General features: G+C 39.2%; 1 protein-coding gene across 1 annotated transcript; it reads left to right on the forward strand.

Annotated features, from left to right (window-relative positions):
* Positions 1-905: 905 nt before the first annotated feature.
* LOC145559709 (germin-like protein) lies at positions 906-1,960 on the forward strand. Its single transcript, XM_081621056.1, has 2 exons — positions 906-1,103; positions 1,315-1,960. Exons 1-2 carry the CDS (start codon positions 980-982, stop codon positions 1,863-1,865), a joined length of 675 nt encoding a protein of 224 aa, XP_081477182.1. The 5' UTR covers positions 906-979; the 3' UTR covers positions 1,866-1,960.
* Positions 1,961-15,340: the final 13,380 nt, after the last annotated feature.

Genomic DNA, 15,340 nt, shown 5'->3' on the forward strand with positions numbered 1-15,340 from the left:
GGACTCATTATTTCCTTCTGAATTAATTCGTCGTGTTGGATCGTTAGTTGCTTAGGTATGACCCGAATGGTTCATTCAAAATTAAGCTGTAATAATAATTATGCATTAATATTACTGATCGGAAGCGGCCTCCACCTAGGCATTCCGATCACTTGATCATGAAGTAACGAAAATATGAAGATGTTATATTTAGGGGTATTTTTGTTTATGTTATGGAGAAAGATAAATGGCAATCAAATATATAAAGACTCTACTAGATATCTAGTACTTACTACTTCCTAGTATCATATATACTTTGTAATTTATTATACATTTTCTTAAGAAGATGTTATTTAATAATTTACAAAATGGGCTGGACGGGCCGACCCAAAATATATTTACCATTGTTCATGCCCGCCCATTTCAACAATTGGGTAAGGCTTAGCTTGTTCGATATTTTTTCTACATGTTTTTAATAATGGTGTTTAAGCCCAAATTTTAAAGGGCTGGACTGGCCGGGCCTAACAGGTCGGACTGTCCATGACCAACTCTAATTAAAATTATATTATCTTTATTTTGTTTCTTTAGAATAATCATGAAGTTGTTGTGGAGGTCCATGATATAAAGGAAGTATTCATTCTTTTTTCATTAACTTTACTTCATTTCTAAAAGCTAATTCTTAGAACAAATATTGGATAATGCTTAATCCTTGTATATATATATTTTACAAAACATAATCGACTAAGCAAAAGTGGACCAATTCGTTACCTGCCCAATTTAATTAATTGTTTGAAACTAAATAACATAGGACAATTTCAAATTAAGTGACTTGTTCTACCACTCAATCGATTGTAAATCCTAAGACATTCAGCTATAAAAGGGATAATTCGGAAAGCCATAACCACAACTTGTGCTGAACACATAAATACAACTTGTGCTAAAAACATTCTTACATAAGAAATATAATATCATATCGAGTGTAGCCCAGTTTACATAAAAGATGGGAGCTCGTTATTTCCTAGCCTTTCTTGCTGTTCTTACCATATCTTCGTATGTTGTCTATGCAACAGACCCAAATCAGCTACAAGATTTCTGCGTCGCGATGGATGACCCAAAGGATGCATGTAAGTGCTTGCATATTATTCATTTGATTGATTGTCATAAAATTTTGATTTTATTTTTATAATTCTATTTTAATGTTCGTAACTTGTTACCTTATTATTCCCTTTTTTTGTTGGACGGTTCTTAATGACCATTTATTTTAGCTGACCCTAAATCATTTTGGAACCAAGGCTTTATTGTTGTTCTATGCTGATTAATGTTTACTTGATGCAGTGTTGGTGAATGGACTGTTTTGTAAGAATCCAATGGTTGTCAAGGTCGACGATTTTCATTTCCAAGGTCTAGACAAGCCCGGAAACACAGACAACCAGGTTGGCTCCAACGTCACAAGAGTTACCCCAGCTAACCTCCCGGGGCTAAACACCCTCGGTTTATCACTGGCTAGAATCGACGTTGCACCTTATGGCGTTAATACTCCCCACCATCATCCTCGTGCAACTGAGGTCCTTACAGTCCTTGAAGGAACTTTCTACGCAGGTTTCGTAACCTCCAACCAACCAGATGGTAAAAACAAATTATTCGCGAAGATACTTCACAAGGGAGATGTTTTTATCTTTCCACAAGGCCTAGTTCATTTCGAATCCAATGTTGGTAAAACTCCTGCTGTCGCATTATCTGCATTTACGAGCCAAAATCCTGGTGTTGTTACCACTGCTGCTTCATCATTCGGGGCTGATCCATCGATCTCAGTCGATGTTCTAACCAGGGCTTTCCAATTGGATGCTGGAATTGTGAAGTACCTTCAATCTCGCACTTTTGGATGAGCACCTAATTAATCTAAGAATTTTATTAGAGGTGTACAAACGGTTTAAGTGATAATTTAAATGATAAACTGGTGTTATTATCTTAGAAAAATAGCTGAGTGATATGGTCTTGGTTTAATTTACATATGTTGTATGTTGGTAACAATAATGTTTATTCCGTACTTGTTTAATAAGAAGTCGTGAATTTTGTACGAGTAACTTATAATTTTGTTATTCAACATAATTATCTTTCCCCAATAAATCTAATCGTAAAATTTGTATGTAACAAGTTCTCTCTATTTAAAACTTGAGCTATATATTGTGGCACGAGTGAGCACGGATCGGATATTCAATCCGAAATTGAATTTCACATCAGATATATGTATTCGAATATCTTGAATTTTAATATCCGTATCCGATCCGAAATGATTCGTGTTGGGTTTTGGTATGTCTAACTCAACGCGGAACAAAACCTGACCTCAAGACCCGCTCACAATTAAATGACATAAATAACAAGAAAGAGAGAAAATATGATCTTATTACACTTATCGGGTGCTTCGCTCACACCCGAAGCTCTTACTTAAAATCCAAGTCTTGCAAGTGCAACAACTTCCTACGGTATCAACCCGCGTAACTCGACCTGATTGGTCTCTTACTCAGAGTTTAGCCGAGCCGGACCAAAACACTACTCGAGTATTATATGAATTTAAAGGTTTTCTCCCAAGTGGAGATGCCTTTTTGAGTTCCTACTCAAGTGAACAATTCCAAGTTATGCCTTGGCTATTTATAAGGAGTGCTTCCTTGTGAATTACTCTCATCTTTCAATGTTAGACTTTTCTCCAAAAATATCATGTTGAATTCAACTCCTAGTTAAATAAACCAAAGAATCGCAAAGTAACAAGTGTCATATGGTTAAGTGAGGACTACTTCCTCACTTGCTCCCCAAGGCAACTCACATCCAATTTGAACCAACCATGTGACACCCAATTTTGAGCCCCAATATGGTTTCGATTGGGCCGCGATCCTTCGGCCCGCGTCCATGACTCGTCACCTAGGTCTGCGCCCCGCTACCACCGTGGCGCGCTGCTAACATGACACGCTGCCAAGGTGGCACGATGCCACTTGGCACTGCCACATGGCGTGCTTCCATATCTGCTGCCACATGGCGTGCTGTCATGTGCGCTGCCACGTGGCGCGATTTTATTTGGCGTGCTTTCCAAGCCTTTCGCGTGGCTAGGGTTTTATTTGTTACTTGAAGCATTTTCCCGTCTCGCTAATTCCTAAATTTTGGCTCGACTTTTGAGATTCGGTTCCGATGCTCTAAGCTCGGAATTCAATGTCTTTGTTTATAATACTCGAGTGACTCAATAATTTCTTTCAGATTAATTTTCCGTATCAAATTGTTAGTTTCTTTGGTGTGACCGGAAGAGTTCAGTCAATATTAAGCTATAATATTGACTATGGATTAATATTACTGATCGGAAGCGGCCTCCAACTAGGCATTCCGATCACTTGACCTCCATGAATAACTAGCTTTCTAATAATTTCGAACCCTCTATCAAAATAATACACTTGTTCGAAGGACACGATGTTGGGGTTTGGTGAGTCCGACTCACCGCGGAAACAAACCCAAAACAAGACTGCACTCGCAATAAATAAAACCATAAAGCATAATTAACTTAATGACAAGATTAGGATAGTAATTATACCTTTAATGTGTGCTTCGCCCGACCTCAAGGGGCTCATACTTCGAAAGCAAGTCTCAAAAGTACAACGACCTCCAACGGAACTCCATGCACAACTCAACCACCGACAAGGGTCCAATGCCTTGGAGTTAGCAAGGCCTAACCTAGACCTGAGTAATCAATCAGTTCAAAGGTTTTCAAAATGGTGATGTCTTTTTCAACTCTTACTCAAGTGCTTTTCCCAATACCCCAAGTTGGGTATTTATATGGAAATACAAGAGTATGAAAAACTCTCCCATCAATGTGGGAGTATTTGATTTTCCCATTTTATTTTAAAGCTAAAATAAAATTAATAATCAAAATAGTGATAAATCAATAAGTGGCAAGCTCAAAAGAAGGAGTAGGTGAGGACCACTTGGAGGAGGGGGAACAAACTTTCTCCCCACTTCCTCTCCTATAACCGGACACCTCAATCCCCAAAGCCTCAATTAATTCGCACCACATGGAAGCTCACTTGGGCACCAAGGCACCTATATGGGCTGCCACGGTGCTGCTTGTGCGTGCCTTGGCCCAGCACACCACGCACCAAATGGCGCGGGCTACTTGTGCCTCGGCCCAGCACGCCACGCACTAAATGGTGCGGGCAGCTAGCTGCCGTATGCTAGCATGCCACGCACATTGGTACGGGTTGCTAGCTACGGTATGCTAGCCAAGCCCCCTACTTGGTGCGTACTGCTAGCATGGCCGCGCCCCTAGCACTCGGTATTCCGATGCTAGGGTGTAGGGAATATTTTAAGCACTACCCCAAACTTGAACCTGATCATACACTTAAGCATGGTGGCGTCCAAAGGGAAGGAAACTAGAGCAAAAGAGTCGCCAACAAGTTTTAGGAACTTATAAACCGTTCACAGGGTGAAGGTTACACCCCTTAACGATCCATGAGATCGTCAACTCCAATAGGTCTGGAACTAAGATTAGAAGTTCGGGGATGAAGGTACAAATCCAATCTAAAAGAGAAAGAACCTGCCCTAATAATAGGCCTCTACTTTATTCTTCTCGTATTCATGTGCGCTTTCTGACTAACATGCAATCAATAGGATTACCCTAAATTTGTTTAATCTATGTTGGTTTAATATTAATGCAAAAATAAATCTATTATTGGCGATCACTTGAATTATAATCAAATTAACCCTAAACAAGATTATTAATTATCTTATTAAGCCTGATTACAAGTACAAATTCCCTTTAAACATGCATAAAAGATGTGATCAAGCAATAACAGTAATAAACATCAAGCAACATGATAATCATCAATAATAATAACAATAATCATAATAAAAATAATAATCATAATCATGTTAAAGCATAATAATAGCAAGATCCTAGGCACGATATTAACAAGATTAATAACTAACCCTAGCATGTCACTAAGCATCAAAGATAAAATATTTAGCCCTAACATGATACTAACATGTCATTAGGAAAGACAATAAAAGGCATCATAGAAATCATAATTGACATTATATTCTTTACCCGAAACATGATACTAGGAACTTATTGTTGTCACCATAAACATCATACTAAGAACAGCATCCTAACATGATACTAGGAATTAAAATAACAACCTAGACATGATTTCTATATCATAATATCAATAAAGCAATTAAAGCATTTACTTGGATGCCTCGTACCTCTTTCTAATAACAAATTACACACGTTAGTAACTTCAAGGGAAATATAAAATCAAACAATTAAATTAAATAATTGAAAGAGAGATTGAGAAAGTTTAGGCTAGATTTGGGACCAAACCCTCAGAAATATCAAACCTTTCACGTCTAGGGCGAAGACAACTTCAAATTATGCTAGGTGTGTTTAGATCTTGTGAATTAGGAATTTTGTATTTGAGAAAAGGCTAGTTTAGAAAAGAGAGAGAGAGAGTATATCAAGATATTTATATCGAAAATCAGCCGGATTATGATAAAAAAGAATCAGAGTTTCTAAAAGAATAAAACACGACGCTGTCGCCAAACACGCCACTGTTGCCAAACAACAGAGCTTGTCGCCGCGACGCTAGGCCTGTCGCCAGGCGACAGCCTGTAATGCGGCGCTTCAGTTAGTTTTTGCACTCGTTTTCATATTTTGATAAAATTTAAGAGTACGAAGGGCAAAATTGTAATTTCCTTTAAAACACTTCTTTTATTCTAAATAAAACTCTTAAAACTCAATTATAAATGCTAATCACATTAGGATTCAAAAGAACCTTGTAGAAAATTCTAGAAGACCATAATCAATCCTAATTGCATTAAGAATGATAAATCATAATAGGCCCTCCCCTAGATCATTGGGCCGCATATAAAAATCAAACCGGGCCCAGTTTATTAAATTAACCATAACTTCCTCATTATTCTTCGGAACTGGGTTTATAATATATCGTTGGAAAGCTCTTTTCGAACCCAATCCAACTACACCATCATTGGACCCTTTCCATGGACCAAACTAAACTGGATTGGCTATTTTCATAAAATAGGTTTTTAAAAACAGAGAGAAACAAAAGAATTAAAAACTAACCGTAACACTAGACTTTCCACACTTTCACTTCATACAATTATGATTCGATGTGAAAGGTATTCATCATCGAGTTTGGTTTTGGGGAGACACAAATGGGTGTCTACAGAAACCCCATTTTGACTGAGTTTGGAGAAACGTAAGTTTTGAAAACAAAAGTCAAAGTATCGATAAGGACGGAGAATGATTCAAAACGTTCAGCAATCCTAAATCATTCTTGTAATGCCGATACCTGCAAAGTAGCGTTAGTTACAACAGATAAGAGAGTGAAGAAACGCATATCTTGCACCATCAAGCACACGTCTCTGGGAGTAATCGATTTGTTGCTGCATTTGCTGTTGACAACCTTCCACAAGCTAGGGAACCCCATCTGGCTGTTTTGATGTTGATATGTCCATGCATCTCTGAACAAAGAGCTTATTTTGTTTGACGATCTTCCTCAAGCTAGGGGATACCGCCTGAAGACTACTACGCCTGTAACTGCCTCCAATTCTGCTGTGATAGACTCCTGCAAGCTAGAGCACCCTATCGAAGATTGCTTCGCCTAAAACGACCTTCTAGCGCTTTGTGACCATCTTCCGCAAGACAGGGAACATGATCGAAGATTGCTTCGCCTGAAGCTATCCTCATTTGTAGCGATAATACTTTGAAGAGTATCACCGAAGACCAATGCCTGTCGATCCTTTAAAGTTCGCTTGAACTTTGCTTTTGCTATGCCAGTGCGTCGGCACTTTGCCGCTTATGAATCAGTATGTCAGTGCTTCTGAATTGTTAACCAGTATGTCGGTGCTTCTGTTGTTTATGAACCATTATGTCGGTGCCTTTGTAGTGAGCCAATGTTTAGGTGCTTTAAGCTGAGATAATCATTTATCAAGTTGATCACTTAATATGATTGTAACCGAGCCGATTACTAAATCATGTCAAATTGCTTATAGGGGCTAACTGGCGTACCAAGGAACCCAAAATTGCTATACGAGGTCGAAATAACCACTCTGAGAGGCTTCGCGTTCTGTCGCCGCTGCAACGTCTCTGGCGTCGCGATTTTTCCCTGTCGCAAGACGCTGCACTTTGTCGCTCGGCGACAGAGCTGTCGTGCGACGCTACAGTCGGGATTTTTGTATAAATCCCCTTTATTCCAGGTGTTACTCCTAATGCTTCATTTTTTCGAGTTCGCCGCGAAAAAACTTCAAATTGCTTGTTCTTGCTCATTTCTCAACCAAATTCGCTTAAATTTGTTGCAAATCAAAGCTTTGTTCATCTAGTTTGCTGATCTATGTAAGTTTTTTTCCAAATCACTTGAATTTTGATGAATTTCATTCATGTTTGTTCAAAAATTTCTTGAAAATTCGAAACTTATATTGCCCAATTTGCTTTGTTTGTCAAATTTTATGCCATGAAATTTCTTGATTGTGTTTATATATTGCGTTGAGAGTAATTTGAGACTTGTTAGACTCAATTTCGTGAAGAAGCGAACAATTCACCATTGTTGAACCTCTTAAGGTCGGGAAAACAATGTGGCTCGTTCTTGATGTTTTTACTAGCAATTCTTGTCCAATTTGTCACAATAATTATCATAATATTGCAAGAAATTGTTTGGTTTCTTGAAAAATGCCATATAGGCTTGAATCGAAATTTTGCTCTGTTTTATTACTACGTACTCTGTTTTTGTTTTGCAAACATAGTATCATGCGGCTAGGAGAACCTTAATTTTTATCAATTCTTCACAATGTAGTATGGCTAGACAGCGAGGTTCCGGTTCTCGGTCCTAAGACACACGATGAGAGCATGAGCCCGTTCAGGAGGACGCCGATCCATCCACCTCACTCGGTCCCTTCCCTGAGTGGGACGAGCGGACACTGTTCTTTGCCCCCGAGCACCACATTTCAGAGAGGGTGCGTCGCGGGATCACTAGCGGTAGGACGCGCTGCCACGGTTCGGGCAATGACAACCTAGGCAAGTTGTACCACAAGTATTTCAGTAGTGATGAAGGGCTGCGACTTCTTTGGGAGTCTTGTGGGCTGACTTCCCTATTTCGGGCCACGCAGGCCATGTACTCTTTTGACGCGAGCCACCACGTGGTTCCTGCTTTGGTGGAGTTCTTTTGGGACACCACCAACACTTTCCATTTTCCTTGGGATGAGATGACTGTCACCCCAGCCGACTTCAGTCTCATCTCGGGACTGGAGTTTAGTTTGACTACGCTGCCATTCGACAGCTCCATCAGCGGTTTCTCTCCTAAGGTCGACGAGCTGTTGGGTCCAATTGTTGTTCGGGCCTGTGCTGAGGTGGAGCTATCACGATTTAGCTCCGGATGCATTCGCCGGTCTACTCTGGCGATGGATTTCGAGGACGATGCGACTACCCGAGAGCAGCGGGTGCGCATCTTTGCACTTATTTTGCTGTTAGGGACGTTTTCCCCTGACAAGGGTAGTAGGGTGCTGCTTTACTACCTTCCTGCTGTCCGCGATCTTCAGCTAATCGGGACTTATGATTGGGCCAACTTGGCCTATGCTAACTTTCTTTGAGGACTACGAGACTCTTGTCTTACAAAGGAGACATCGCTCTTTCTGGCTTCTGGAGAGTCGTAGAGGTATAATTTATCTCTTACAAAGTTAGCTCTAAGCTCTTATTAGCACTTGCTGATATCGTTTATCTTTGTAGATTTGGTTCTACGAGTTCTTTGCTTCGCTTGTGCCGGTGAGGCCCTCTCCACGTGAGTTCCCCGTTGGAGCCTGTTGGGGAGGTCGCTATAGTAACCAGGCGACTACTGCCCGTGTTCGAGAGCTAATCCTCTCGGTACATTCTTTTTCATAGTTAACATTTTTGTTTTGCTTTTGGTAGAGCTTTATCTTATAGCCATTCTTTGATTGTTCCTGCGCTGGCTGTGCAGTACACTGCTGAGCGTCACTACTTCCAGGGGACGTATGAGGCAGCGGTGTACCTAGGAGAGAGGGTTGCTATTTAGCATTCCTCAGAGATTCTTTTTGTCCCTGCTCCTTCGCCACATCATATGTTCGATGACGCGAGGCTGTTCAGCTTATCGGAGAGGTCGCCTGCTGGTACCCCTTAGAGATCTCATACTAGCTTAGGGCGGTGCTACGAGGAGGACCTGCTACCGTTGTTAGCTCCAGCCCCTGTTTTGTTAGAGGAGGCGGTGATATGATTTTTATCTTTTATCTTTTTGCTAAGTAGCCCCCAAGTGATATTTTATTTACTTTGGTTTGCTTTTGCCAAGCCGAGCCTACTGAGTTCGTTCCTCCTCATATGTCCATCCACTACCAGGGGACATACGGGCCTATCGAGGAGATGATCCCTCCGGCTCCCGAGGATCAGCGTTTTGTTGAGCGATCTATCCCTCGCCACTAGACTCGGGTGAGTTATTTACTTGCTATTTGTTTATATCTGTCTTGCATTGTTAGTGATTTTATTTCTTTGACAGTTCTCGCGCGAGGTAGTTACGGCGATGGCGAAGTGCATAGACGCCTTTCGGAGCCAGCTCGTGCGAATGAGGAACGTGGCTTCCTGTCGTCGCGACGACACTGTTCGGTAGGTAGCTTTTTACTCTTTTTTTTCAGCATTGTTTATATTTCTATTTTCGTTGCTTCTGACTTGATTTCTTCTTACAAAGACAACCTATTCCCTCTCGTACTAGGATGAGACCTAAGGTTTAAAGAAAGCCGGCTAAGTCTAGCTCGAGGCATCGCTGCACTACTTTTGGTGGTCGGGGTGGCCGATCTAATGCTACTCGGACTGAGGCGGTGGAGGGCTTGGACTCTTCATCTGAGAGTGCACCGGCTGGGCCGATAGGCCAGGGAGAGGCGACTTCAGTTCCAAGAGGTGGTGGGACGTACGTGGTCGGCTCATCGTCGTAACAGCCTCCGCAGTCTCAGCCTCTGCTGATTCATCACCAGGACGACCTTGGGTGGAGGGGTCCTGAGTTGAGTTTCCCTCCTCCTAGAGAGACTAAAGCTGGTGGGGAGCATATTCCTCGATCTGCGCAGTTCTTTGACATGATGCACATTCCTCATCATCTGCGTTCTCCAGCGCCGTAGTTGTACCTGTGTTGTTTATTTATTTTGACTTTTATTGGACTTTGCCTGACTGACTCATTTGTTAGACATATTTCGTATATACATACTATTATCTATTATGACTGTATTATTTTTGCATTGATTTTTTATTTTTATGTGCATATGTGTGTGTGTGCAAAAAAAATGTGAAAAAAGTTTCATTAATTTTGCGCAAAAATTTCCGTCATTTTTATTACTAATGGAGGGTATCCGACTTTCTCCCCCAAAAAGAAAAAAATTAAAAATAAGTTTGACTTAAAACAAACCTTAATTTAATTAAGTCTGAATAAGTCTAAAAAGAAAATAGAAGGAAAACATATTAAATTAATATGTATGGGTATTTGAACAAAGGGCGAATTTGTAAAGTCATTGTACGAATTCGAATCATAGCCAGAAAAACACGGTTTACATAGCACATTGAGGAAGCATTGCAGCGCCACGTGTAGCCACGCGTTTTGCTCTGTTGCCGAGCGCTGCTGCTGTCTCCAGGCGATAAGCTTGTCGTTTGGCGCTGCAGTGCGCTGATTCCGAGTCCTTTTCGGAGTCAAACTGCATCGATTTTGTAAATAAATAGCCCCCTAATCTGCCGATTTTCTGTATAATTCGAACAGATTAATTATAATCTTAGTTTCTCAACAAATAATCATGTCTTTAGTTACTAAGAGTTTTAGCAATTTCACCCGTGAATGGTGTCGATCTTTAACTACTAAAGAGAGAAAAGAACTCGACTTTTTTCACATGGGAGGTATTTATGGTTTTAAGGGGGTAGATCTTGATATAGATTTCATTCATACTGCCTTAGAACACTGGGACACAGATACACATTGTTTTGGACTAGGGTGTGATGAAATTAGTCCTTTATCGGAAGGATTTGGTGCCATCTTAGGCTTCCCTTCATTAGATCTTGCAGTAATCCCTAGAACAAATTAATATGATTATAAAAATTTTGAGCGCTTCTTTAATTTAAGAGATAGAGATCTAACAAATATTGTGGATGGTAGTGTAGTTAATCTAAAAGAATTTGCACGCCATTACTTTGATAGACCTTATTCTGAATCTTTTCATGTTTATAGAAGAAAGGCTTTTCTCTTTTGCATGCTTAACCAACATCTTCTCACTAGTGGTAGAACTAATGAGGGTCAAGCAATTATATTAACTGTTTTGGAGCAAATTGAATATGGAAGAAATCTAATGCCATTAATTGTTGGAGAGACTATGCTTAGTCTTGATGAATTGAAGAAAAATCCAAAAGCACCTTTTTGGGGCTCTCCAATTTTATTACAGGTAGAAGAATAATATTTTTAATTACAGAAATCAAAAACATATTTTTGTATAGTAATACTAATTTATTTGCTTTGAATTTTTTTTTTTTTTTTTTTTTTTTTTTTTTTTTTTTTTTTTTTTTTTTTTGCAGATATAGCTAATGGAGAGCCTAAAATTAATTAGTCCGCCTGACAATATTGAAAAATATACTCCAAATTGCTTAGTGAGGCGAAAGAAACGCTTCTCTAAGATGGGGCGCCATGAGTGGAGTAAAGTCTTTGCCTCTTGCAACTTTGCTATCAAGTGGGTCATCCCTTGGTGGAAAATAGAGAAGATGGTTGGTGTCAACAAGCAACCCTTCTGCCGTCTTCCAAGCTTAAACAAAATGACTTTTTATTATCTCTGCAGGGTAAAAAGGCAGTACGGTATACTTCAAACAATTGCTTCTGGGGATCTCTGTCGTCCCTATGAATTCCCTATTTCACAAGAAGTAGAGAAATTTGATACATATTGGAGTGTTAGGCCTTTATGGGAAGTGGTTACCCAAAAGGTTCCTCCTTCCTTGCCCAATGATGTGAAGAGATGACTTCTTAATAAGTCTACAAAGGACATGAAGAAAAATCAGAGTAAAACCAATGTGAAGAATCATCTAGGTGACAAAGGGTTCCTGTTAAGGAACGCTTGGGTGAAAATATTGAATTCAAAACACCTGTGATGCCTAAGAAGAAAGACTCTACAAAGGATAAAGGGAAAAGAAAAGCTGACACTTCAGAAAAAAAGGTTTGGGTAGAAATGAAACATCGAGTCCTAGCTAAGAGAGAAACCATTTACTCTAAAATTGAATGTAGGTCCTCTAAAGGATTCCTACTAGCTAAAGTCATGGATGATGAAGAGGATGCGGATAAAAATTGGAATGGGGCGAAGAAAGAGAAGAAAGATTGAAGCATTGCTTAACTCCCTTTTTTTATAGACTTAGTATTTTAAATTTAAAGTTAATTTGTTTTATTAAGCTTTCATTTAAATTCCATCAATATTGTAATTTTTATTTAATTTTATTAATGAAATTTCAGCTTTTTAATTAAATAAAGTTCTTTAAATTTAATTTATTAAAGCAATGAAAACAAAATTAAATTATTTAACTTTCCAGTAATTTTTCGAGTACGGAAGTCGAATTTTTTTAGAAAAACACTTAAATTTGCCCAGATATTCCCAGAAAAACGGCGCCGCTATTTTGCAGCTGTCGCCAAGCGTTTCTGTCTGTCGGCCGACGACAGACTTCTTTTTGTGGCGCTGCTATTTCGTTAAATTTCTTTTTATTTCTGGGATGCGAGGTTTGTAAAAATTAAAGTGGCCGCATCCTGTAAAGGGTTGCCTACGTATCCTTTCCTAAGGAATCAGGCCAAACGTAGTTCTCTTGAGTGTCCTACTCAAGTAATTATGGGTAGTACTTTTTAAATTGGTAAAGGTTTGTCATGTTTGAGAACTCATTGCCATCCATGTTAGTTTATTTTGCTACACCTCCTGATAGGATGGTTTTGACAACATAGGTTGCGGACCAATTAGGCCTATATTTGCCCCTTGGATCCAAAACATTTTTCCTTAATGTTTTTAACACCATGTTTCCTACTTTGATGTTTCTTGTCTTGACCTTCTTATTAAAATGCCTAGCCATACGGGTTTGATAGCACTAGGTATGATGTAGAGCTTCTAGTCGATTTTCATCAAGTAGAATTAGCTCTTCATACCTTGCACTAGTCCATTCGACTTCATCGAGTTTACTTTCTAATGCAATGAGTAGAGATGGTATCTCTAGCTATATAGGTTGTACGACATCCATTCCATAAACTAAGGAGAATGGCGTATTTCCTGTTGATGTGCGAATTGACGTGTGACAGGGTAAAGTCGTGTGACGAGTCTTTCTATTCCTAATTAATTAAAGTAAACTATATTATAAAGTAACCAATATGTAAATTTGGATATGAAACTAAACTACGAAGATTAAGAATAAGGAGAAAACAATGAATAAAAGGATCTAGGGCATAGGTTCACCAATAAATAATATTCCAGGGTAAAACACAATAATCAATCATTAATGCATACAATAATCAGATCATAAAGGGCTTTCGCTACGTATTACAATCACACAATTAATTTACCGGTATTAAATCTCATCTTTCGAATCTCGACTTAACCATTTATAAATTAACCTGCCTATTGAAACTATACCTAAACATTAATTCTCATCTGTCGAATCTCGAATCAATATTGTTAAACTCATGCATAAAACATCTACGCAAATCTAGTCATTGAGCATTAAATCAATCAATAGGAAATCAATCTAGCATTGACAATTAACAACAATAAATTACCCCTTCATATTATTTATGGATCCCCACAAACCCTAGAAATAAAACTACTCACACATAATAAAAACTAAACTAATCAAAGCAATAAAACAAGAAATGATCAAAGGAATAAAATAAATAACTAAGATTAAGAGAAGAGAAATCGTTACCAAATAAATCTGGAATTAAGAAAAGAGTTAAGAACAAAGTGTATGAGAAAGAAAACTAATCTAAAAGCTAAATAGAGAGAGAAAATCTAAGAAATAATTAAGAGAGAGTAAAATAAGGTAAAAAAAGGTACTAAAATCGATTTACGGAGAATTATTTATACTCTGTAAGAATCCTAAACTAAAACAAACTTAAACGTCAAAATTAATTCCTAATAATAACACGCGCCCGATCAGGCGAGGCACTGCCTGATCAGGCGCGCCTTTTTCCCTCAGGTACGTTTCTCGTGCCAGGCCGGGCGAGTCTTCGGGCGCCGGCCTTTGCTTCCCTCACCCGGCCGGGCACGCCTCCGGGCGCCAGCCTCTTTGGCCGGGCGGCTCTCTTGGGCCACTAATTGGACTACGATTGGGATCCAATTCTTCGCGCCAATCTGGGTTTCCTCTTCGGGTCTTGAATACTCGGTCCAAATGCCCCGGCATCACATATACCGAGCCCTTAATCACCGGTTCGATGGCTCTAATCGGCCCTGGGCTATAAAAACTGGTCGTGCTTCTCCAATGCTTGTAGTTGCTCCATAGTATCTCGGGAAAATGCTCCAAAAGTGCAATTTCCTACAAAACTCAACCAAAACTAAGAAAACACTAGAAAACACCAATTAGTAATAAAAGAGGCTCTAAAGAGCCAAAAACACTACTAATTATGACCATGGGACGGGGGTAAAATACTATATAAAATAGACACATCAAACTCTCCCAAGCCAAACCTTTGCTTGTCCCTAAAAAGATCTCATCAATGAATAAATAAATATGCTTCACCCCAAAAAGTAAAAATCAAGCACAAACAATTCAAGGTAAATCCAATAAACATGCTTCAAAATCAATGAATCAAATCCATCCAATTACCCTTCCTCCCCAACAATTGTCAAATAGAGCAAAACACAAGAGCATATAGAATTCAAGACTAGTGCTCACACACTCAACTCTCATTTATGTGGCGAGTAAAAGATGTACTCGATCGCTCTCCAACCAACCCCTTTATGTGAACAATGCCCACCCAACTCACACTCTCATGTGTATAAAAAGATGTACGCTCAACCTACTAGTCGACTCGAAATATGTCAAATCATAACTTACATTGATAAACAACACTTTCACATTCATACAACTCTATGCACAAGGGTCGGAAGGTCTTTAAAGCTTGTAATGTAAGGCTAGGGTAAAGGGTAGGAATCATTGGGAACAAGTGAGAGAAAAGCTATGCTTAAGGGAGTAAATCCTAGCAAAACCCATGATCAAAATAAATAATGATCAACATCCCCTACATAACTAACTCTAACATCCACCAAATATACTCCAATCATAATAAACAATCTCAACACTTACAATTTCACTCATAAGATA

The sequence above is a fragment of the Chenopodium album genome, chromosome 9, assembly GCF_948465745.1.
Source record: "Chenopodium album chromosome 9, dcCheAlbu1.1, whole genome shotgun sequence".
NCBI lineage: Eukaryota > Viridiplantae > Streptophyta > Magnoliopsida > Caryophyllales > Amaranthaceae > Chenopodium > Chenopodium album.